This window comes from Colossoma macropomum, unplaced genomic scaffold (genome assembly GCF_904425465.1).
Source record: "Colossoma macropomum unplaced genomic scaffold, Colossoma_macropomum, whole genome shotgun sequence".
Classification (NCBI taxonomy): Eukaryota; Metazoa; Chordata; class Actinopteri; order Characiformes; family Serrasalmidae; genus Colossoma; species Colossoma macropomum.
The window spans coordinates 24,850,927-24,877,246 of NW_023494807.1; the positions used below are offsets into that span (position 1 = coordinate 24,850,927).

Sequence of the window (26,320 nt, forward strand, 5' to 3'; positions counted from 1 at the left end):
CAGTCTGCTTCATCACAAAACTCTCATTTGCATTTGGCCTTGTTTATGAAATGAGAGATGGGATGATTTGTGATCAGAAGCAGAACTTTGAGTTGTTTCTGGGTTATATTAAAACAAACACTTGTTCTTGTCTAGGCCAAGTCTACAGTAGAGCCTGACCAATATGAAAAGTACCAAGAGCTAAAATTCACATAACCAATAATATTATATATATATTATAAATATTATTGTATATTATATGCGAAAACATTGACTCCAGTAGATTCAGTTAAAGTGTTTTAATGACTGATGTGATTGTCGGCTCTCAAATGTCGTTTTTCTACAACTCAAGCAACAGAAACTCACTAAGTTTGAATAGTATAACTTTTGTATTGTTAGAAGTGGACCTTTACCAGCATTCCTACCAGGTGGGTTTGTTGGTTTCTGTAAATTAATTTTTATTAATGTATATATTTATTTATTTAAAATCCTATTGCATGACATGTTATCCTGTTGTTTTGGATACATTTGACACATTTTCATATATATATATATATATATATATATATATATATATATATATATATATATATATAAAATATTTATGTATTTACTTACTGACTGACTGACTGACTGACTTACTTACTTACTTACTTTGCACATGATTTTTGCCAGAGAGTCTGGTGTGTGTTGTTCCTCAATGTGGCCAAGAACTCCTTACTTTGACAGGAAAGGGAGGTTTGATTGACAAGCAAAATAATCAATCACAGAGCATTGTTTTTGTATGATGTGATACCCGCAGCAAACAAAGTGGTGTTTGCCTGCAAACACATGAGCATATCTCACCAACTAGCTTGTAGACACTTCAACAGAAACTCTTCTCGCAATCTAACAAATATATAATTCTCCGAAAGTCGTCACAGCATGCAGGGGGGTTTCGCATTGGAGAGATTCAAACCAGTGCACAGGCGTGTGTGGATGGGCAGTAAGAATGCAACAGACAAGATCCTGATTTTTGTTTCTGCTGCAAAGAAATTGGTTCGGAAGTTCAGTGGCTGTAATGTATGTACGTAAAGTAAATGAGTGTGTTGATTAACAGAGCTCAGTGATGGAGCTAATTCCATTAGAGAGACTAATGGAGACCATCTATCTCATTTCAGTATGCTTTAAAATTCTGTCTCAATCAATCTGCATCACTCATTCTTTTCTCTCTCTCTCTCTCTCTCTCTCTCTCTCTCTCTCCCCCTCTCCCTCCCTCCCAGGTGGATAAAGTATGTGGCCAGTCCAGTGTTCAGCCCACCACCATTAAGATGGTACCCACAGTAACAGACAGCCCACCATTGTCCACCAACCAGTCGGACCCCCCAGCTATGGAGCAGCTGGGCAGACTGTCCCACCTGCGCAGGTTAGACATCTCTTATACTGTGTGTGTGTGTATAAATATGCACACATACAAATTTATTAAATGAATAAAATGTATGTTTTTAATTTCTTAAGAAAATGAAAAATAAATAAGATAATCAGGCAGGTTAGATAGTTATACATAGATAGATAGTAGATAGTTATACAAGTGCACATGTGCAGAGTGCACTTGGGATCCCTACTATCAGGAAAGTAAATGGTGCTTTTGTACAGTGTGCAGTTGTTTGTTGTTTAATCTTAACTCTAATAAGATGCAGATGTTCAAATGAAAATGTGCATCATGGTTTAGCTTTTACATTCATTATGGAAGATGGCTTAATTTAAACATGCCCTCTCAGTTGTGTGTGACATTGTTTAGATATTTAATGGCCAAGAGTTGGAATGAGTTGGTTGGATAGAGTTGAGTTGGGTGAGTTGGATTGAGCAGGGATCAGTTGAATGGGTTAGGTGGATTGAATTGGGTGGGAATCAGTTGAACCAATTAGGTAGGTTGGGTTGAGTCAGGTGGACTATGTTGATTTAGCTGGGTTGAGTTGTGTTGAGCTGGTTGGAGTGGGTTAAATTTAGTAGGCTGTGTTACACTTAGTTGAGAGGGTTGGGATGAATTAGAAGGGTTGAGTGTAGTTGGGCATAATTGGGTGGGTTAGGTTTGAGTTGAGTTTGATATAATACGTTGGGTGGATTGAGTTGGGTGGGTTATGTTGGAATGAGTTTGGTGTGTTGGGTTAGGTTTGCTGTAATAGGTTGGGATAGATTGCATTGGGAGAGTTCAGTTGGGATGAGTTTGTATGGATTAGCCTATGTCACTTGTGTAGACTGGCTTGAATTGGGTGGGCTAGGTTAATTAGGGTGACCTAGGTTGAGTTTATGAGCTAATGTCACTTCTAGATTTTGCCATTGTAAGTTGTAGCATGTTTGCTTTTTTATCACAGAAAACCATTAACAACTTTTTTTACATAATCAGAATTATAGAGGGTCTAAATGTGGTCATACCCGTGGTGGATGCCTGTGTCACTCAGTGAAGAAATGTGTCACACTGCTTACTCCCACAAGACAGCCAGTCTCCGTCAGTAACAGAAGCTAAGCCTGTGATAGAAAGTGAGCTGCACCAAAGGATATACAATATACGAGTGTTATGAGGGGTTTTAACACCTTCTGTACACCACACACTCACAACGCACACATAGTGGATCCCTCTGCTAGAGCAGCAGTGCTACAGATCCTTATCCCACAGAGCTGGCAGACGGAGTGTTATGGTTGGCACAGAGGGCAGTGCCCGTTGGCAATCTGAATGAAAGTATTAACAAGAGATGGAGGAGGCACTTCCTGTCTGGATTTTCTGTCCCTCTGAGCAAATGCCAGTGAGAAAACAGTTTGGCACATGTTGATGACATTATTGTCCGGAGTTCACAATTGGCCCTTTTGAATTGTCAATAAATGTCAGATTTGGTAGAAATAATTATTTGGCATGGAATACAGTAGAACACAATGGAGTAGAATTGAGTGATCCAGGCTCTGTCCATAAATGTGTTCTTTCATAGCGGATGTTGCAAAGTTGCAAAGATAGGCTTTACAGAATGTTTTCAAAAATCCATTGCAACCTAATGAGAAATTGGCACTACATAATTTTAATTTTCTAGTTTAAAATACTATCTTACCTTGCTGGGGTAGCTTAGTAACTGGCAATGACACTGACAAATTTGCCACTATGCTAACATTAGTTTGATTATATGCCAAAATATACACCAAAAATACCCCGGACAGTGTTTTCCCTACCATAAAATGGGCTGGGACTTACATGCTGCCCAGCTTGGATTAGAGGATGGCAGGCTAATGTTTGGTTTTTAACACTTGGGTTTATGCAGTATATGCTCTTTCTGGCCAATTTAAAGTTCTCAGTCCGTTTTCATATGTAAAGATGCATAGCAGTGTGTAGCAGAGATCAGCTGGCTTGTGACAGAGGAGCAGCATCTGTTGTCTAACCTTCTAACGTCTAGTCCCAATAGGCTTTAAGCAAAGTGTAAAAAAAAATACAAAATACACCTAAAATGTTAGTTTGGGATGATTTTGTGGAAATTAACTTTCTGTAGTGTAGTATTTTAGCTCTGCTGTTCTATTAATAAGTGAAATGAGAGAATGCACCCCCTTGTGAACATTCGCTGTCATTAACTATCAACTTCATATAGGGTTTTTTAAGCCTTAATAATCAAAAGCAGATCTATTTGGACTTTTTTGTATGCTTGACAGTCTGAGTCAGTATTTAGTGTTGTTAAAGGTGTTATTAACAGTATTCTTATACTTTACTATAGAAATATATGCAAATTATTCTTTGGCCCAGCATAAAGTGTAAAACATTGTCATATATTGTCAACTCCAAATCAATCACAAACAGCACTTCTTGGGAAAAAGGAGAGAATAGAGAGGGAATGTGAAAATGAATATTTTTACCATGTACAGTCTATTCACTATTTTCTGCAATGAAACTACTCCAGCAACTCTTGTAGCATTGCGAGATCTACAACCTGGCTAGTCTCACAGGGCCAGATGTGATTTTGCAACCAGAAAACGCATCTGAGGACTTTGTATGTTAAACCTTCAGTCCTAAATTGTGGCAAAATCTCTAACAAAAAGGATACGCCCCATCTAAAAACCACCTCCAAATTACTCCCTTACTTTGAGCTCAGAATCTGGATAATTTCAGGAATTTCACATTGTTTTTTCCCCACCCAAATGACGCTACTTTTCCCACCAACATTTAGTCTGAAATTCCTAATGTGTCCCCCCCAGACATGCTTGTTATGAGACCACATGGTCTGGGGAGGGAAAACCTGCTGTATCTGTCATAATAGTGTGGCCTTTCACTTGCATACAAAATAAATATGATTTGTAATTAATTAAATGTAAGTATTTTGGAAAAGTGGGATTGTGTGCTACAGTTTCTAATTACATTGATGATATTTCTTGTCAGTGTTCTGTAAAGCTTATCCAGACTTAAAACAGTTGCTAAAAAAGAGTGCGTTTGTGGGCGGAGCATGGAGAAGTCAGTTGTAGAATCTTTACGTCCGTTTCCCTGTGAGGTGCCCAGCATGTATGTTTTACTTGTGTGGTACAGTTTAGCTTTGGTTTCGCATGTGCATGTCTGACTTTTCCTTCAGGATAATGACTTTTCTCTCCCTTTCCCTTGTTTTCCCCCATTTTGTAACCATTTGGTTTCTCCCAACTATCTGTCTTCCTGCTTGCCTCCTCCCCCGGACTGCTCCATAACCTTGTGTGGGGGGATTTGATCGTTCTCAGCTCACTCCCTCTGAAACCCGCCAAGAGTGATAAAGATAGAAGTCTGAAACAGATTGCTCGGTAAGCATGCATTCACTCGCACACCAATACACTTATATAAAAAAAAAAAACAACCAAACAAACCAACAGTTTTTCCCTTTTCCTCAACAGGTTGTGTTATATGCCGCATGTGTAATCAGCCTGCGTGTGGTTGTGTGTCAGTTTGTGGTCTTTGACGATAAACTGTAATGAGATTTTTTTCCTTCAGTACCTCCTCAGTTGCATCAGTGCCCACTCTCTCTGATAATCAGACGTAGATGACTGATTCATCCTTCACTCAGCATGGGACTTGTGGTGACTTGTGGTTTTATGGGTTTGCTTGAATGATTACCTCAACCAGTAGAATGGTCAAATTTCCATTGTCCCAAACAGAAGGGTCAGTGGGTGGTGGTGGATTGAAATTCTTCAGGTATGAGTTTTGCCACAGCTGTTAGACCAGTAAAACACAAAAAAAACACAGACAAGGTGACGTGCAAACCATGCTGATGTTAGCCTGTTTGGCTGAATGGCTGAGTCAGTGTTGTTTGTCATGTTTCAAATGAAAGTGAAAACACAGCAGACTCCCAATCACCTACTGCTGTCTAGTTCATTGTAACTAAAGTAGTTCACTTTGTTTTGCAGGCAGCAGATATAAAATAATGGCCAGTCCTTTGAGGTTACCCATAGTCTGACATGGACACCAGAGCGATTGACTCACTTCCTCTCATAGCGCATGAGAAGCCTGACTGCCAACTGCACCAGAGTCAACAAGCCATAGACCAGCTGCTACTGAAGCATGAATGACTGTAAAAAAAAAAAAAAATTATAATAATAATAACTTAGGAAATTCAGTGACGCAGAAGTTGGCTGCTTATTCAATTGCTGTTCCACCCTAAATGATGCAACAGTTATTTAAATTTAGATGTGAAACGTTACACACTGTTTTTGCCAGGCCTGTATATATGTTTATGTATATATTGTTTGTTTAGTTGTAGTTCTTCATAAACCCGAAGGGCCGTTCCAGAGTAATAATCCACTATTAACTACTCATTTTTTAAAACATGGTCACACATTGAACGAAAAAGCAGGCTACCACTGTGATGTAGAAATAAAACGCCTCTAATAATGCCTGCATTTAGCAACCTAAGTTTGCCCATAAGAGAAAAACCTTTTCACAAAAATATATAAAAGTGTTTTATTATGCAGCAGTGAAACAGAGACACAGTATCACTGCAGTGTTTTTCTGAAGCATGAAGAGCTATTTGATTCTGCTAATTGCTGCACCTTGTGGACATTTTTTTGCCTGGTAAACGTGTGTTAGTGAGTTGCCAGTTCCATTAGGTGCTTCACATCTAAAAAGCATTTTCTGGTGGACACGTCTGGTGGACCAGATAAGAGTCATAATAAGTGGACTGTGTCTTTGACCTGGTGTAGGTGCTCTATCTCAGGTCTGGTCATGAGTGTTTTTTAATTTTACTTTTAATTCTTAGGCTGGGTGTTCTCTCTTAGTTTTATCACTGAGAATAGGGTTTTGATTTCTGTTCTGTTTGTAGGTGTTTATCACTGTTAATTAGAGCTGGGCTATATGATATTTCATTGCAAAGAGAGGCTAAATAGTACTCTTTAATTGTGTTTAGAGTAGTTTTGTATGTGAAATATTGAATAAAAAAACTGTCCTCAGTTTTTAATAATATTTTTAATGTGGATCTACTGGAGTTTTTTTTTATCTGTTCCAACGTATCAAATAACAAAACTAAATGTTGTAATACGGTTATTAGGAAAATGTCTTATCTTATATTTTTGACATATTGTCCATCACTGTTTGCTGTAAATTGAATAAATAAATAAAGTGTGCACTAAAATAAGCAGAAAAAAATAAGTTTGTTGCCTATAGAGAATATTAACTTATTTTCACTTAGAAAATCAATGAAACATCAACAAAAATTGTAATTTGATGTTCAAACTTTTGCATATGACTGTTAAAGAATAAAAGTCTTTCAACTTTTCCTCCTTGTTTCACCTTTAGGGAGTTCATGAACTACGTTGGGCGCTATAAGGCATTTTTTGCCGCGCTGCCGGAGATGCTGTGTGAGGGAGAGGTGGTGCGGGACGAGTTCACCTGCTGGAGCGGAGACAACGTGGTGGAGAGGTGAGCCAGTGTTTTTCATTAGAGAAAGAGAGACAAACAGAGGATGATAAAAGCAAGATAATATCAGGGAAAGAATGCTGGAGAGGAAAGGAGGAAACCGACTGAGAGAGATGGAGTAGAAAAAATGATGGACAAACCAAGAGAGACGCAGAAAGGAGATAGGAGTGGAACAGTGGCAGAATAGAAAGAGTAGAGAGACGCATGTGACTTCTAAGGTCAGAAAAAGGTGGAAGGAAAATAGGAATTAATAAGAAGAGAGTGTGTGAAGAGAAGAGGAATGAAAGATGCTGCTTTTGATATTATTTATTTATGTATGGAGTTTTCCTGAACAACTTGTGCTGCTATTTGAAATGAAAAGTTTGGGGACACTTGGCTTTTCAAAATGAGCATGTGTTCTTGGCTGTAATGCACTTATATTATATGTCCAAAAGTTTGTAGACACCTGCTCATCCAACATTTCTTCTGAAGTCGATTATTATTAAGGAGTTTGTCCCCCTTTGCTGCAGTAGCAGCCTCAGGCGAAATGTTTTTAGAATAGAAGGTAAGCGGCCCAGGTAGTAAAGTATGTATAACATTCGCAATTCCATTTTTCATTTTTTTTTTTGAGGCCAAATCGAAGATGACAGTGTGCTGCAACCACTTTTAATGAACTGTGCTTTTTTATTCGACAAAGATTAAGACTCAGCTCACTGGGTGTTCTTGTGTTTTCTCCCGCTTTCGCTTCAGTGTTAGGGACCATTGGAAATACAGGACGTAATGGTAAGGAATGGCAAAGACCACCCCCCCAAAAAAACAAAAAAAGAAACAGGTTCAACTGAGCCAAACTAGAGGACTCTGCTACTGGCACAGGCCTATGACCCACTTAGCTCTATTCCTGCTTTGCGAAAAGGATCCTGATCAGTAGTAGAGGCCATATAAAATACAGTTATTATACGCGTCAACCAAGAGGTCGCAGTTTGAGTGTAAAAGGGCAGGGACTCAAGCCAAACTCCCCCTTCCCAAATTCCCCTGGGTCTGTAAATGCAGAAAAAGCACTCTGAAAATCTGAAAAGACGGTAAGGTGCCCCCAAACTTTTGACAGTGTATGAAGGGTGTGTGAGTGTGTTTCTGTGCGTGCATATGTTTGGGGGAGTTTGTTTTGTCTACTCTTGCTTTTGGAAGGATGAGATGGATTCTTGCACTCGGTGGATTACAGATAGAATGAAAGAATGCAACGAGGAACTGTGTCCATTATGAGAGAATTACCTCTGCGGCCTGGAGCCTTGCTGCTAATCGCTTTATAATGACTTCTGTTGGCTCTCTGCTGGAGATATTTAGCTTAAAGGTTTGATGTCTGGTTCTAATCTTTAGGTTTCTACATCACTGTTTCAGAGCACTGTGGGAAATGGAAGAGTTTGGGGTTTGGATTTTGATGGCACGGACATGCATCAGTGATAATGCTTTTCGGAATAGTCACAAAGTGCGTCTTTTGATCATGTGATTGAACTTTTGGAATTGAAAGTGGCTTTGTGAGGCATATGTCCTCACTTTGCCTCTTCCTCAGTCTCATTATCTCTCTCGCTTTCTCTCTCTCTCTGGCGATGTTTGTTTCACTGCGGCTGTTTTGCGTGTGGGCCTTCATCAGCCCTTCTCTGTCATCAATCATTCTCTCTCGCTGCTTCTCTCTGGCCTCGCTTCTTAAAAATCACTCAGCAATTATGAAAATGCTTTCACCATCCCTCTCTATCTCTCTCCCGTCTCGCACCATCTCGGTCCATCCCGCTCTTTTCCGCGGCCGTCCCAGCTTTTGCGCCAATTTCCATGGCAACCCCCGCAAATCTTGGCAAACAGAGTCACCATCAGTGCCACTGAACAGAGAGAGACTCTTTTCATGCTTACTTGGCAGTGCATTAGTTCCTCTTAATGTACATGTATATATGATGTCATATAAGCATTATGCTGCTCAGTGTTTACATGTGTTCTTGCATGCAGGGGCTTTGGAGATGGGATTTGGTGACATTAGTTTTGTGGTGGGTCTGAAAGAGCTCTGAGAAAAGTGGGTGGGAATCCTCAAACATGCCAATCATGGTGTTATGGAGCAGGATTTTACAATTAGGTGTAATAGTTTGGTGTTTAATCAAGTTCCTTTGTCCTAAATGTAGTTGATCAATCAAGACTTGTTTTATATCTGATGTTTGCCTGATTAGTTTTGTATTGGAGCTACAAGGCTATCAAGTAATGGAAATGTACCATACCAATTAGCATCAAACAAACTTCTTGCCATCAAACTGCATCGATTTGTTAAAGGGAGCTCTGACTGTTAACAGATGTAAACCTGGTGTGCATGTCCAATACTATTAAATATGTTGTAAAAACCAAGCAAAATATTTTGCAGTCATGACATCACAGTGTGACAGTGACGACCTACTAGTAGAGGGATTTTGCCTATTTAACATGTTTTTATCATGAACAAAACATCACAACACAAAGTGCTTTAATAGTATTGGATATAAACACTTTCAAAGCATACAAGTCACACAGTCAGGGTTCATCTTTAAATAATCTAAAGTAGACTTGCTTTGTGATTACTTAGTGGGTTTCTAACACTGTAGGATAAACTGTTAAGTATTAAAATAGCTGTCAAAAGAAAACCTTCTATTTCCAAAATGGTAATTTTATCTAAAATTGTGTCTAAAAATGAAATTTTATTCCAAGCAATTTTGGACCATTTCTGTTGGCCCTTTCCTCATGAAATGTTCACACAGTATTGGATCATCAGTTAGTGGCCTGTGGGCTGTATAAACAGGTTTTCTACTTAACTCACCTTCCAAAACATTTTTTTAGTTCTGTTAAAATTCTGTTCAATCTGTGAAAACGTTAAGGTATTGAACATCTATAAAGGGTATAAGTAATACTGCCCAAGTAAGAGCCGTTGAATTGGCACATAAGGTATATTCCAGCCCTATCTGTTGATAAACGGTGACTATTTTTCATTAGACAGCATGTGCATTGCACAATAAAGAGTGTTTATTAGCCATGTTAGCAGTAGTGAACATGTTATTTTATGTCATCCACTGTTTCGTTGTAGGTCAAGCAAGTACACTGAGCATTTCAGGATTATGCCATTATAAAGGCATATTTTTCAGTCTATTCTTCACCAACATGCCGATTTCCAACATTATTTATCTCTTAAGACATTTTGACAGAAGCAGCTTTGCTAGCTAGTTGGCTTTGCTTGCTTTCTTGCGACATAAAAAAACACATCCGGTCCATTCTTTAGTGAAATGCTCATTATTAGCTTCAACTTTTCTCTTAAGACATTTTGACAGAGACGTTTTTGCTAGCTAGCTGTAGCTAACTTTCTAGCTGGGACTGTGTTTTTGTGTGTTTCTTCCTTGGCTAATCAACAGCAAATGTCCTGTGTTTTAAAATGTATCTAATAAGTGAGCTGTCTTAACTGACCTTATTCGTTGTAAATCTTGTGCCTGATGATTGCTTTTCCTGCATGGATGTGAACTGACTGGAAAAAGATTTATTGTTAACTTGGCTTAACTTGTAGACTTAACTGACTCATTGTTATGAATGGATTTGAGTGTCCAAAAGGAAAATGTGCGTATGTTGCGTATGCGGGGGTGTGAGGGTGGAGGTTTGCAGCAGGGCTTAGCTCAGAGAATATTTCATATATAAAAAAAAAATAATAATTGGCCCTACGTCAATTCTGTTGGAAGACCCCTTGATTTACATGTGTCGCTCTGGATTCATGAACTTGTTTATTTAAAAGAAGGTAACTTCTGCCCATGGATGAATGAATGAATGACCATTGTACATGTTGCTTTTTATGATCCACTCTCAGCAACACAAGACCACACATTTGTCAATGATGCAAGAGAAGGGGAGAGAGGGTCAAGTTGTGGTTTGCTCGTTAATACTGAAGGTTTGAGGTTAATTTGAGTTCATGTTTTGTTCATTTTATGAGTCATGCTAGTAAGACGTATTACTGAATTGAAACAGTTTGTTCTTAACTGGTATGATCTTTAAAACCACTCCCATGTTTTGTCTTCCTGATGGAAGGCCGACTGTGCTGTGTATGTGTGGGTGTATGTGTCTGTGATGAGTCTGGTCTGTGTGTCAGTAGTAATAGAGGAATTCCTGTCTGCCTGTTTGACCTGTTCTAAGATGTTTGGTTGTGTGCAGTGCAGTGTGAAGATGTAGCTTGATCGATGTGTGCGTATGCTTGTTGGTATACATATATATATATATATATATATATATACATATATATATATATATATATACATATATATATATATATATATATATATACGTACATGATATTCGAGTATACTTGCACGTTTGTTTTATACAGTGTCAGAACTAGGGATATGCAACTAGTTTTGATATTCCAGCATCCATAAGAGTTTAATGAGCAGATATCCAGTTAACTACAGGGACAAAAAAGCAACAACAAAAAGGAGAAAAAGGCCAAAATTAGCGTAGGACTGTGGGCTTACTTTTTAGATGATAGCACTGGATGTTGAAATTTGAAGACGTTTTATTATTAAATAATACCCAAGGGATAGTTTGGTCTCTGGTGATGCTACAGCCAACCGTGGCCAGAAGTCCAAGAGAGCACAAATGACATTGTCCTTTTGGTGTGGAGGAAGGCCCCCTCTCCCCCCCTCACTCAGCATGATGCTAGTCAGTGCAGGCGTCTGTTAGCTGAAGTCACAGAACTGGCGGTTAGCGATTTCCTCTGAGAACGTTTGCTGTCCAATGATGTTGCATGAGCCGCAGTTCGAAAAGATGCGGTGATGTGCTTTACAGATCTCGGAGGAAGCCTGTGCTAGCCTTCACCCCCTTCCAGCACTGGTGGTATCGTCCTAGCTAGTGGGTGGAATTGGATACACCTAAATTTGGGAGAAAATTGGGGAAAAATCAAACCCATGGGAAATCATTAGGTTTTTGTGTTGCATGAGTAACAGAGATTGCCTCCTCAGATAAGCTATTGAGCTAACGCTAAACGCTACATTGCTGGATGCGGATGAGTACTCATCATCTACGCAAAGTCTTTTTTCTGCAGTAGCTAATCTGCCATAATGTTACTTTGTCAGAAAGATATTTCCACTGTTTCTGTACCTAGCTTACGTCAGCTAGGGTAGTTGCGTCAGAGGCAGACGCACCATCTCTGCCTTCGCAATCATGTCCTTGACCATGCACCCTCGGCAATGCATTCTCATTCAGGCACTTATGTTTCATAGAAGCAATATGTAACATACATGTAATAGTGAAAAGTATAATATAAACTCTCACATTTTACAGTCGTTAGAACATAAAATTACCGTTTCACTGAACTATTGGCCAGTATATTTTATCTGTCTTCCCATGGTTGAATGTAACAAATACCCAAACAGAGATTTCAGTAATCGAATACTGGCACCTCGAAGGCTGAATTTGAGTACCTGTGCACACCTCTAGTCATAATGTGCCATTAGATATTATATATACAGATTGTCGCTGTTGAAACAGAACCTTGGATCTCCATTTGTTTTTGTTTTTTTTTGTTTTTTGTTTTTTTGAAAACTCCAGCAGCACTGCTGTGTCTGATCCACTTGTACCAGCACAACACACACTAACACACCACCACCACATTAGTGTTATTGCAGTGCTGAGAATGATCCACCACAAATAGGACCTGCTCTGTGAGGGTCCATGGGGGTCTTGACCACTGAAGAACAGGGTAAAAGGGGGCTAACAAAGTATGCAGAGAAACAGATGGACTACAGTCTGTAATTGTAGAACTACAAAGTGCACCTATATAGTAAGTGGAGCTGATAAAATGGACAATGAGCATAGAAACAAGGAGGTGGTCATAATGTTATGCCTGATTGGTGTATAAATATTTATTTTCCAATGTTTTAAAATGTTGCTTTATTCAGTTTTAAACAACAAAAGATGGAGCTTTTGTGAAATAAAAAGTTATCTTGCAAAGTCATTTTTCCCTGATAAAGTATGAAAACACACACGCACATGTAACTACTGGGTGTTTTCATGTTGTTTGTGTTTAAGTGTTTACTGGGTGCAGGAATGTATGTGTGAGTGTACACCTGGCTTTCTCTGTGTGTTTGTGTGTGTGTGGAATGGGAGACCACACACAAACATAAAACAAGTGAAAGATAGAAGAGGACACTGATAATGAAAGGAAAGACACAGTGTACTTGTACAGGAGGCGGGGTGGAGCAGCATAGAAAAGAGAAGGGAGAAAAATAGACTAAATGAAGACAAAGAAGAAGGAATGGAAGATATTGTGTATTCTTTCTCCCTCTGCTCTCCCCCTTCTCTCCTTGTTTCTCTCTTTCTACTCCCCCCTCACCTCGTCTGTTCCAGATGTGTGATGGTAAACAAATGGCTCGTCATAAGCGGATAAAAATGTGTGGTATTCAGAAGCCCATAGTGAAGGGCCCTGCCCTCTAGAGCTGTGAGTCAGCCAACACATACAAACACAAATATGCTTATTCCATCACTGCGTTAGGTCTAGTAAATGGTACAGTCTATAGCACAGTTGTCGTAAATTCACAAACATCTGTTTTTCAAATTTTTATTTTAATGTTTTTTAAACCATGGGTCCACTAATTCACCACAGCGAAGTACTGTATGACTAGATCTAATTGAGCATGACCGTGTCCACACCCACGCTTCAAGAGCAATTTCTAAATTGTCCATTTAACTGGGTGGATGGAGCATTAAATTGTGGGATTTATTTATTTATTTTTTTTTTGATAAAAGCATTTGCGTTTCACCTAGAGCCAGGACCTGGCCAAAGATGCAGTTTTAGATATTGTGCCATAACAAATGAGGCTGATTAGCCCCCTGACGGCCATTCTGGAAATGGCTGCCAACCAACTGCAGTGGACCGGATCGTTTTCATATGGTTAAAACTTCAGAGTGATTTGGTGGCCTGCCATGAGCAGATATTTTCTGAGAATGTGTTGACTTTTTGATATATACCATTTGCATATTTATGAATGTTACCTTTGTTTTTTATCAGAAATGCATGAAACCGGCTTTCCTTTTTTCACCTTTTCTTTTTTTTCCTGATGAATCACGTTCACGTAAAAAAAATAATAAAAATAAAAACAGCTTTTGTTAAATCGCTCTAAGAAGTCCATAACACAGTCACAGAATGACTGTGCCTGATAGATCAAGCTTTTCCAGAAACTTTTGGTACATCTCATTTGGAAATCAGTAACCTTAATTATACACACTGGATCTCTTTTGTGGAGTTCACTGAATATCCTGAAAAGAATAGACTTCAGTCGCTTTTAAGGAATTTACTAGAATGGACTGTGAGTGAAATTTTGGACAGTGGTGAAACTCTTAACAGTGTGGAAGAGGTTTAATTAATACATTCATATTAACCCATTTTCTCTTTGTCCTTTATGATACCATGAGTTGAATTTTCAGTTAGCTGGTCTGAATTAGCTAGCTAGCTGACATTTAACCTAAAGTAACTGACTAAGCACTAAACAAACCAAACTTAACTAGCTAACAAACACAATCTGCATTTAGTGTATCTTGATTAGAACATGAAAAGCTAGTAACACCAACAAAAGTTACAAAATTTGATCATTTTGTTTCCTGTCTATTGTACAGTAATTGTTCACAGCCAACAGGTGTTAGGATTCCATTGTAAGTTTTTTCAAGATGCCATTTGTCCTACATTATACATCCAAATGTATTCAGACAAGCCTTATAATTGCTAGTAGTGAATTCAACTACCTTAAGGTACACCCACTGCTAATGCAGGTGGTCCATTGTTCATACATAACTTGTGTCATTTGTCGGATGGTATTGGATGCGCAAAGCCAAGCATTTTCTATATTGATGGAGCTCCATAAAATACCTCTGGGATGAGTTGGTATGATCCTCTAATATCAGTACAATGCTCCAACATTTAGTATAATACCTTTCTAGAAGAGTAGACTTACTGCAACAAAAGAGGAACAACCTCCACAATTAATACACTTGATTTCAGAAGAAACTTATTTTTCTATTTTTTTGTCTCAAGAACAGGAAAATGCTGCTGTTCTCACAACAAAAAGACTTTTTTACTTCTCCGGGAATGGCACTTTCGAAAGTGAAAAGAACGACACCCTTCAAACTCTTGTTTGTCACAGTAGTGCGCCTCCGGTAAAAAAGTATTTTCAACCTTGGGAAAAAAAAAATTGTAATGGGAATTTATTACAAAAGAATGGCTCTTTGTCATTTTCTATTGATTGTGCAGTGGTAATTTGTAGAAAAGCCATTATAGCATAGACAAGGGACATATATGCAGTGTCACCACTGTGTTCCAAAAGGTCCAGTTTTACTCAAACCTTAACTAAATCTCATGACTCAAATGCCAGGAACAGAGGACAATATGAGCCTTCAGGTTGTAAAACATAGCCAGTTAGAAAGTTTATGTCCAGATGAATCATAGTCTTTGGTACCAAAAACATTCACACCCACATAGTTTTATGACTGGAGTTTCATATTTCTAGAAGTGTACTGAAAGCAGATACTGGAAATGAATGGCTGAGAATTTGCCCCTCACCACCACCACCATATCCTTTGATGTTCTTTGAAGTGGGTGTGCTTATGAATATCCGTGTGTGTGTGTGTGTGTTTATTGTGATGTCCAGCTGTTGAACAACATGTACTCACATATGTGGCACTTTTAAATGCTGGTACAAATACACACCGTTTTCTCTCTCTCTCTCTCTCATTCTCTCTCTCTCTCTCTCTCTCAGCATAAATGGATTAGGGCCAGCAGTGTAGCGCACATACCACAGCACACAGAGATGACTGAATCTGTCACTGCAATTTCACCCTTGCCTCACATGATTGATGCATTTGCCTATACAGCATGAACATGGGGTGAAGAACACACAGTATATGGTGTTCGGCCGTGTTCCCAAGGAAAGCCTTGATTTTTGTGAAAACACTGGTGCTTATTTGTCAGAATTGCATGAAAAGACAAGAAGGGAAAAGTTCATGAACTAACTTTAAGTTGACTTGACAAATGCTAGACTGTTGCTGTGGTATCCCAGGAGTTTGCTAATGTTGGGTGTGTGGGTGGATATATATATATATAGGCATTAATATAGAGTTTAGAGTTGGTCCCTCTTTGCAGCTATAAGAGCTTCCACTTTTCTGGGAAGCTTTCTACAAGATTTTGGAGGGTGTCTGTGGGAGTTTTTGTCCGTTCATCCAGAAGAGCATTTGTGAAGTCAGACACTGATATTGGACGAGAGGGCCTGGCTCACAATCTCTGTTTTAGTTCATCTCAAAGGTGTTTGATGGGGTTGAGCTCAGTGCGGGCCAGCCAAGTTGTTCCACACCAAACTCACCCAGCCAGGCCTTTATGGACCTAGCTTTGTGCACTGGGGCTCAGTCATGCTGGAACAGAAAAGGGTCTTCCCCAAATTGTTCCTATAAAGTTGGAGGAAGTTGTCCAAAATGTCTTTGTCTGCTGAAGCGTTAAGATTTCCCTTCACTGGAACTAGGGCCCAGGCCAACACTTGAAAAACTGTCTCATAGCATTATCTCTTCTCCACCAAACTGAACTACAGTTCTTCTTTTTATCATCATTATCACTATTTTCTGGTTTCAATGTTCTCATGGATATTATTGATGTTGCCGATTTATTTTTATCAACCGCATATCAAGTCTTTGCCATGTTGTTAAAGTATTAGGCTCAAATTTACATGCCGTCCAACCACATGTGAGCTAGATTGTACTGATACATCAAACAGGAAGTTGGTAGCGCTGTTGCCACACAGCAAGAAGGCCCTGGGTTTGATTCACCAGCCGGGCAACCTTGGTCCTTTCTGTTTGGAGTCTGCATGTTCTCCTGATGTCTGCATGGATTTCCTCCAGGTGCTCTGATTTACATGTATACATGTATTTTATGATTAAATCTGGGTGTTCTCAACTAAGGGTTGATGTCATTGCTTGAAATTATGTGCTGTTGTCCAATAAAACGGTTTATCAGGATTAAACATTTGGCAGAATATACTCTGACATAACCAGACATCAGTCAGTAAGAGCTGGTCCTGGGTGGGGCTTCATTCAGTCAAATGTTGAGCAAGATGGCAGAGAATCTAATTGCCATGGTCCACTCACATGCAGAGCTGTACAGTCAAAGCCACAACCCATTAGCTGGTCACCAAAAATGTTGTAGACTACACTAGTGCTGTTTTGAATTTGAGGATAAAGGAACTGTGCCATGTTGATCTTCATCATAGCAGTAAGGACCTGTTATTACGTTAACATGGGGTTGATTTAAACAAGGCTAATATTACTGAAGGAGCTTAGAGTTTGCAAATTATAGAAGGTGAATCACATTGGAATTATTACGTAGCAGACTCATACTGGAATAAAGTCACAGATCTTGTCAGTAATTACTCACAGCATTTCCTCTGGGAAACTAACCCAGCTTGAATAGCTAGCCGAAATAGCACTGCAGTAAAACAAAATAGCAATATTGTATCAGTATGATTTTATGACAGATATCAAAATGTCCTTGTGAACGTGGCCTTATACTCGACAAGCAAGATTGATATGAGTGTGTGCGCGCAGCGCTTGCTCCTGTGTGTTTGGAGGCCGCATTCCCAGGCTGGGCGTAGGGATTCTCGCTCTCTCTTTTTCTCTGTTTCCCACACACAGCTCATAGGAGGCCCTTTGTTCCTGCTCCAGGCAGTAGGGGAGCCAGCCTGAGCAGGACGGCCCAGAGAGAGCCGCCCACAATGGGGCATTCTTTAGCCCAACAGCCCCTCTACCACACCTCAGCTCCAGCAGCACCACAGGCCAGGGGTGGCCTTCAGAAAGGCCATGACTTTATTCAGTCTCAGTTCCTCGCTCTCTCGCTCGTTCTCTTCCTCTCGCGCTCTCTCTCTCTCTCTCTCTCTCTCTCTTTTGCTGTCTTTCTCTCGCGCTCTCTCTCTCTTTCGATCTCTCTCTCCCAAAGCTCAGCTCAAAACCTTGTCTATATTAAGTTACGATGTGTTGCCAAAACATTTAAATCTGTTTATAAAACAGATATTAACTTCACAGAAATCTGATTTGCGTTAGGCATGTTCAAAGCTGTTGAAAAACATTGCATACTTCACAACAACTGAATCCTATATTACTGTGTGAAGTTCTTAAAACTCATTATGCTGTTCATGGAATAATATTTGATTGGCAACTGTTGCCTAATAACAAATTAAAAAATTACATTGCATGGTGGAAGAACTGTTTATTTTGATTAGTAAAAAATTATTTAATAAATAAATAAATAAACAAATGTGTATTTTACCAGAGTGGGCTCTAATTTATAAGTAATAAATAAGGACAAACGTGGCTACCAATTATGAATGAAACAGTTGATGCCAGACATCATGTAAGTAAAGTCAACTTGGTCATATTAAGAACCATACATCACAGCTTTTTTTTTCTCCCAGTTTTCTCCCCAATTTAGACATATCCAGTTCCACCCACTAGTTAGGCTTCCGAATTACACAATACCAGCAATGCTAGGAGGGCGAAGGCTAGCACAGGCTTCCTCCGAGACCTGTGAAGCGCCACAACATTTTTCGAACTGCTGGTTACGCAATGTCATTGGACAGCCGAATGCACTCGGAAGAAAGCACTGACCAGCAGATCTGTTATGTCAGCTAACAGACACCTGCGCTGGCTAGCATTGTGCGCGGTGATGGGGACAGACAGGGGGGGCCATCCTACCACCAGGGTCGTCTAACTTTACCCAATAATGTTTGATGTCCTGCTTTTTCTACTTAGGAACACAGTATGGAAAAAAATGTGTTGTTTCTAGTTCACACTGATTTTAATCAGTGACGAACCATGCCTGTAAGAGCTAGGCCTTCAATTGGAGAAATGTCAAAGCTCAAATCAATAGAAAAACACTCACATCTATAATAGTTTGCTAGTGCTAAGCTGGTGGCTATTCACATGAGCACTTTCTGAATGGAATATTCAAAAAAGGCAGTTTTAGATTAAACACAGAAATGTGAAGCTTCCAAAATATAATCAGCTTTACTTGAAGCTTGTAAGAGAAATATTAACATTTAGTTTACCTTGTAGCAGTTTCACGGTGACTCCCTCAGTGGGGAGCTCTCGTTTAGAGTTTCCATTTCTGACACTCCTGAAATCCTAACTAATAGGAGGGCTCGCTTAGCTATATCTACCTAAATACCACAGAAAAAAAGCAATTTGGGATTGTGAGTTGATACTATTTCATTGCAGTTAGCTTCAGGACCATCCATAGTGATTTTATCCCGCTTCATGTCATGCCTAAGACCAATTTTGTTTTTGATACTAGTGCTAAAACCACTAATGCATGACCTCTTCTTGTTTATGGTTTTATATGACAGTTTATTAACCTACTTAAAATCCAAAGCTTGTTACATCTATTATTACAAGTTATTATTCACTAACTACTTGGTCTACAATGATGTCTGACCAATTTATTCTTTATAAAAGTTAGACCAGCTGACATAAATCTTGGACTGTGCCATTTTTGACACTATATTTAACTACATTTTTAACTATTATGTTAGAAATTTGCTCTATTTCGATATTATAAATGTGCCTAAATACTTTCCCTCAAGCTATGGGATTTTTGTAATTATCAGCCAGCCAAAAGAGCATTGTGCTCTCTCTCTCTCGGCTTATTGGAAAATTTCTCCATGAGTCACAGTCTTATCTTTGATCGGCAGTACGTTTCCTATTAAACCCAGACACAGCACAGACACTACACAGCTGGATTAACTGATCATACATCTACACTGTGTGAAGAATTGAACAGAAAGCAAAAGCTTTTGGCTACCCCTACTTATCACCTCCGGCTTCCTGGCAAAACTCCTTTGTTTTCTTCGTTTTTTTTTCCCTCAATTATGATTTGTCGCATTGGCAGATTTTGTCAGGGAAATGGTGTTGTTGGTCAGGCCCTAGTTTCATGTGTAGTAGCTTCAGTGTGAACTGGCCACTTCAGAGGGCCTTTGTGCATCAGCTGCCCATTTAAGGTGCTACCCCAGCATCTCAATGTGTTTCAAGTCAGAGTTTTGACCCCCAGTATGCAAAAATAGCCAAAATCAGGAGGGCACTTAACCGTCTCCCTCTTTCTAATGATCCAGATCATCTCCTGCAGACTATGAGCTTGACCCTCACAACAAACACACACAAACAAACCCAATCCTTTTAAGTTTAACTCTACACACATCCACAGACTGACACACCCATACTTTTGCATGGTCTAACATGCTTATTGTAAGAGATCTCACAGACTCTTTACAGAAATCTAAAGCAGACTGTTTGTGCATTTTCTAGGTTGACTGGATTCCCTTTGTAACAACAGGATGCTCTCCATGAAAGATAGCCACAGGCAGAGAGAATGGAATGCAGTGATATGTGGTGTGTAAATGGGGAGTGTGTGTGTTTGTGTTTGTGTGTGTATGGCTGGGTGTGGGGTTGAGCTTCTCTATGAAAAGGTTATGTAGTGCATGGCCTGGGAGCAATCCTTAATGCTTCGTATCAGACAGATCAGCTGACCATAACGCTGAACTTTTGTTATGGGTGGGGATAAATAGAGAAAAATGAGAGAAAGTCAAAAAAGAGATACAGTGGGAGTGATAGAGACATTAAGTACAAGTTATTCATTTTTCAGGAGATGTTTCTAAGGAGATTAGATATGAGTTAGTCTGAAAGGATACATCAAAGGAAAATATGCAAAAGAAAAAAAAACAGTTTTCACAACTGGAGTTCAAAAAATGATTAAAAGATACCAAGAAAATGGAACTAACAACTATGCAAGACCTTGCAGACCACCAAGACTGTTCCCATCAGATAAACAGCACTTAAAGCTTTCATCTTTGAGAGAGAGGAGAAAATCAAGCTGAAAATCAGATCTGAAAAGATCCACAGGTGTTTCTGTCCATCCTTCTATTGTGAGAAGACAACTCAGCACTATGGGTCTGAAAAGATTTGTTGCTGTCAAGAAGCCCTCACTGAGAAAATAGACCAAAAAGAAGAACATTTGGAAATCAAAGAAGCTGCTGGTGTTCTCAGAACAGTGGAGTCTAGACCTCAACATCACTGAATGTGTTGAGATTGCATAGATCCTAAGAGGCAAAAAATGTAACCAATTTCTAAGACTGAACTTTAGAGGTGTGGAAAAATATCCCTGCAGATTTCTTATAGAAAAAATAAGTAGAAAGTGAGTCTCCTGGAAAGAAAGCAAACTGTAATAAAAACAGTAAGGCACAGTAAATTTCTGGCATGTGATATGTAAAGAACATAATGAACATAATAACAAAGCTGAACATTCACAAATTTTTATGTAGTTTACCACAGACTACCCTTTAGAACGAGAAAAACTATTAGGATATATGTCACCTGTCTGTCACGTTTTGCCAGTACTCTGATAAAACAATAATTAACCCTTAGTGCACATTTGTGCACACGCTCACTCAGAAACTGTCACAGTGCATCCAACAATAAAGGGAGTGTGATGCTTCTTTTATACAGTGATAGGAAACATGTTAGCACATGGAAACCTCTGATTCCAAGCACTGATCCGTTTTACTCTAGCCAATGTAGACATGCATGTGCTCTAACACCTCTGGTGGCAGATCTAAATGATTTATGGGGGACAAAAGCAAAACTCTGAACTTTGGAAAGGTTAAAGTGACCAGTGCAAGTCAGATCCTTTTGCAGTGAGGTTGTAGCCCATCTTTGTCATGTCTTTCTTCGGCTACACTTTCTGAAGCTCAAGACTGTTTCTTGTTCTGGAAGGCGCTACTGAAGAAAAGGCAAAACGTGTCCTCTTATGTAAGATTCTGAATTTAATTATCCCCATCATTCCAGAGAACACACGACACTGGGAGCAGCTCCTATAACTCCTCTTATTCATTTTATTATCAGAATTAGCACTTAGGGTACTACAGTAGACTTAAAAATATAATAACTTTCAGTGACACCAACAACCTTTTAACAACATTTTGGCGGTATTTTTTTTCATAAGAAGACTGAACGCATCAGAGTTTCATTAGTTCCATGTCTGTGTGTCGCTGGCTGAGCTAAGAGTTTGGGAATCGGTCAGACTTTAGTCACCATGTTTCTTACATCATTTAAGAGAAGCAGAAAGAGAAAAAATATGCTAAGCTTTAAATACAGAAACATGACTCGTCGATAGACAAAAGCCGTGTGTTATGCTTGTAAGACATCACAGATTTTTGTGCTTAGAGCCAATGAACTGATGTATGACTTGTAGAAAACTAGAGGGAGCATGTGTTAAGAGTATTGGGTGCAAATGTGCACATATTGAGTTCAGACGTTCATAGTGTCTGAAGTTTTGGGGTTTTTTTTATGTTGATTTATTGACCAAGTTTCTGACATCATTATAAACTGGAAGAAGAATTTCAGAGAGGCACCCGAAACTGGAGAATTGAGCGATTTTTAGTCTGATACACAAAATAAAGCTTTTTTCATAGAACTGGAAATCTGTCTGTGTCCATGCTCTGCTTACAAATGCGTTGTTTTGTAGCTACTGTTGTTTGACAAGCTTTACAGAAAACTAGCAATAATCCATAACTAAACATGGGTGGGGCATCTGAAAACCACGACAATACCAATAAAAGCACAGTTATGGAAATCCGGGACATGAAATGTTTGAGAAATCTGTCCAAAGGAGCCACACATTCAGGAGATTATCAATGAGAGAGTCATATTTGCAGCAAATAACTAAAGATCTGCCTATATAGGAAATCTGCTAATTTATCTTCCCACCACCAACAGCACATCCCTAAAATGCAGCCAATACAAAGTGATCCTTTTAAAACCTAATGTGTTAATCGATATAGCCTTTTATATTGAGTGCCTCGGCAAGCAGTAGCAGTGCACACCAAGTTTATTGTCACTTTCATTGTTTTTGCCTCCTTTCGCTGCAGAAGCGTGTACAAAAAAGTAGTGGGGCATGATGATGCAGTGATTTTTGTTTTGTGTATCTGTGAAAGGTGACACTTATGATAAATAAGGTGTAATTTTTCTTTTGTTTAGTTAGGTTTTTAGAGATAAACCTCTCATTTATAGACTAAAAGAATACACACTGACAGCTGTTCTAACTTTGCTTCCTAGCCAGATTAACACTGTGGCCAACACAACTAGCTGCACATTTATAGGTGTGGTTCTTCAAGGGTTTTTAGTAAAGAGAACGGTTCTGTATAGAACCGTGAACATTCAAAAAACCCTTTGCATGATTAAGGGGTTCTTTGCATCATGAAAGGGTGCTTTAGATTGATGGAGTGTGTTTTATATGGTTCTGTGAAGAATCTTTTTGAAAAGCTTTCTATATAGCACCAAAAAGGGTTCTTCTATTCTTACGATGTCAAGACTGTAAAAACAGAAGAAAATCTTTTTTGGTGCTATATAGAACCCTTTTCGAAAACCCTTTTACAGTATATTCTCCATCAATCTGAAGAATTATTTAGTGATGGAAAGAACTCTTTAATCATTTTTTTACTAAAGAACCCTTGAAGAACCATAATTTTTAAGAACGTACTTAAGCGTGGCCAGGGGCTTAAAAAAAAGGATCCATAGGCTATGAAAAAAGAGGCCCCGTTTAGATGAAGATTCTGTATATCGCTGCTGTCAGAACAAAACAACCAAATGGTAACTTCACAGGAGAAGGAAAAAACATACTTTACTTTTAATGTAAGTCATGGAGCCAGACGTTCTTCTAAGTACTTGTGGGCCATTTCTTTTGGTTCATTCATCATGAAATTTACAAACAATGTACAGGGCAGCAGATATTTTCAGATTGTCAAAATATGGTTATAACATGGTTGCTGTCTGTGGTGAGGTGGCTGAGGTGAGATTTTCAGGTGGCTAGAGTGAGACTGGATTGAGATTTTCAGATTGTGGCTCATAAGAGATAGAGTTGAACTTGGGTGGAACCATATTATTTGCTGACAAAATGAATACTCACATGAGATGTTTTCATGTTCAACACTAGATTTATCCCTCTGGATAAACTACATTCACCCAGCCCAAATTCCTAATGTAGCCATACATTCTGGTGCACGCAGCTATGATGCTTTGGTGCAAAACTGAAGAAACTGTGTCGGCACAGATGTGTGCACTTTCATTAAAAGCAATGATTTTGAATTCGAAATAAAGCAAAGGTTGTGTAATGCTTTAACTGTAAAAATCATTGATACAGATTGGTACAGATATTAAGTTAAAACTCCTGACTAGTAATACTGAAGGTGCTTATCCATAGTTGCACTGCTATTGCTTAAAACACTAAATTGAACTGTAGCTCCTATCCATTAGCATGTAGACCCATGGACCTCATACCAGCTCGCTCATCGCTTACATCTGAGAGAAAACTCACTCAGGGTCCACTCCATATTCCTCATTTAGGGTTTCCTCTCTTCCAGCAGTGTGATTTTTGTCTGTAAAGTCACAGTAAACATTGCCACTTGTGATCAAATCAAGTCTTTGATACAAAAGATGACAGAGACGAAGTTACACCAAACAGAAGCTTGAGCATAAACTAGAGCATAGCATATGTTAAGCAATATGGAGCGATATTGGAGTGAGAGAGATAAACTGGTCCTCCAGCTTTTGAAAGCCACTAATTGCTCTGTGTAAAATCTCGCTGCTGCGCTATGCAACTATGCACAGTTTATATAATCTTCCCATGCTAGTAACATAAAAGAAGTGGAGCTGCAAGAGAGCCAATATCTTCTCAGTAGGCAAAGCTGTGATCCAATCAGATGTCATGATGTAGAAAGATCAAAAATAGTCCCTTTGTAATTTTTTTCTGTGCATGTAGGCCATTTCCTTGCTCGAGATTTCACATCACGAGAGCTTGAGAAAAGACCCAAAACCGTGAGAGCTGGCAACCCTGCATGACAAAAAGTCTAAGACTACATGAACTTGGTTAAGGTTCCAAACTTAAAGAACCAAATGTTGATGCAAGGCCCTCTGCGCTCAAAAGGCCCAAGGCTGGAGCCAAAACAAGTTTAATTTGAGATCAGTTCAGATATTTTGACAAAAAGTAGATAATTTTTTGTTATCTGCAAGAGTTGAATGTTAGTTTTTCATTAAATTGAACATATTTGTGGGTGGAGCATGATTTATTCTTTGGACCTAAGAGAATAGGAGGGGTGGAATGAAGAGGTTGGAAGGGTCTTCATGGTACTGCTTAACAACATCATCCCTGAGCTGGGCTTGGAGAGGCTAGAGTGGGCTGAGTCTTCTGGTTGGTCCCGGAGAACCTGCTAATGTTCTTGTCCAACTTCACAACAGTTGTTACAATAATTTGTAAGTGGAGCATAGATATATCAGTTGAGTCATGCCATCAACTTGTTCTTTATTCCAGTTCTGTTCATTGGGTTGCCGACAGAAATATTCCAACTGGCTTACTCGGAAAGGTCATATCGGAGTGCTGGAGTATGCTTGCTGTTTACTCAATATGATTCCTTTCCTTTCTTCATTCTCTGTTTCTTGGCACCCATTAACAACACTGAAGACCACATCAAGGCCCATCTGTAACAGCCCCTGCTGATTCCCTGGGGTCGTCCAGAAGACTAGGCACACTTCAGCCTCTCCAAGCCCAGCTCAGGCATGATGCTGCTGGGCAGTACCATGACGACCTTTCCATTCTCTTCCTTCCACCCCCTTCCATTCTCTTAGGTCATCTCCTCCTCGCAAGCCAAAGAGTAAATCATTCTGCGTTATATCATTTAACACAGCGCCTGGCTCTGACACAGAAACATCCAAGCGTTCATTTGGAGATACATATATGACTCAGTGCAGCCATGAATCCAACTTGTGGGGAGGCAGAGGGAAGAGAAATATACACAAACAGAGGCAGCGCGACTCCCTAAACCACCAAACAATTGCTCGGAGATGAAATAAATAAACCGGGAAGAGACACAGAGAGATAGAGACGAAGAAAAGGAGACAGAGGGGTCCAGAATGGATAGGCTGGATCAGTTTTCTGAAGCGCTCCCTCTGGGAAGATCAGAGAGACAGGAACTGGCCCAGAGTGGGGAGTCTCTGTGTGATCGAGCATCTTAGGCCCGGTTCCAGTACGTAGGCCTGCTTCCTTTCCTGGGGTCACTGGCTTTATTGGTCCTGATCCTCTAATGCCCCCTTCACACTGCATGACCTATGAATTCCGAATCCGTGCACTTATGACATCTTTCATGCTCAACTTGCTGCCATGGGTTTGGAATTAAATAGGAGCTGTGCAGCGCTTTCAGATCGTCAGGGTGTCCTCCAATCTCCCAAACCACCCTTAAAGTGACATGGCAAAAAGCAGCTTAACACAAGTTTCCCCTTATCCCGAGAGTTGTTGATCAGCCGAAACATGTTTGGTATCTGAGGTTTGCTTTTTTAGTTTTGTACTGGGGATACGAAGCTAATGTAGCGAAC

At 39.4% G+C, this 26,320-nt stretch overlaps 1 protein-coding gene across 2 annotated transcripts in view; it reads left to right on the forward strand.

The window, feature by feature from the left end:
* Positions 1-26,320, forward strand: part of gpc5c (glypican 5c) — a 281,178-nt gene that overhangs the window by 100,398 nt on the left and 154,460 nt on the right. Inside the window, exons 4-6 of one of the 2 annotated variants that reach the window (XM_036555964.1) lie at positions 1,242-1,384; positions 4,696-4,755; positions 6,740-6,862. In XM_036555964.1, coding sequence (XP_036411857.1) covers positions 1,242-1,384; positions 4,696-4,755; positions 6,740-6,862 — 326 coding nt within the window. The remainder of the gene's footprint in view (positions 1-1,241; positions 1,385-4,695; positions 4,756-6,739; positions 6,863-26,320) is intronic. The other variant, XM_036555965.1, reaches the window with a different exon arrangement.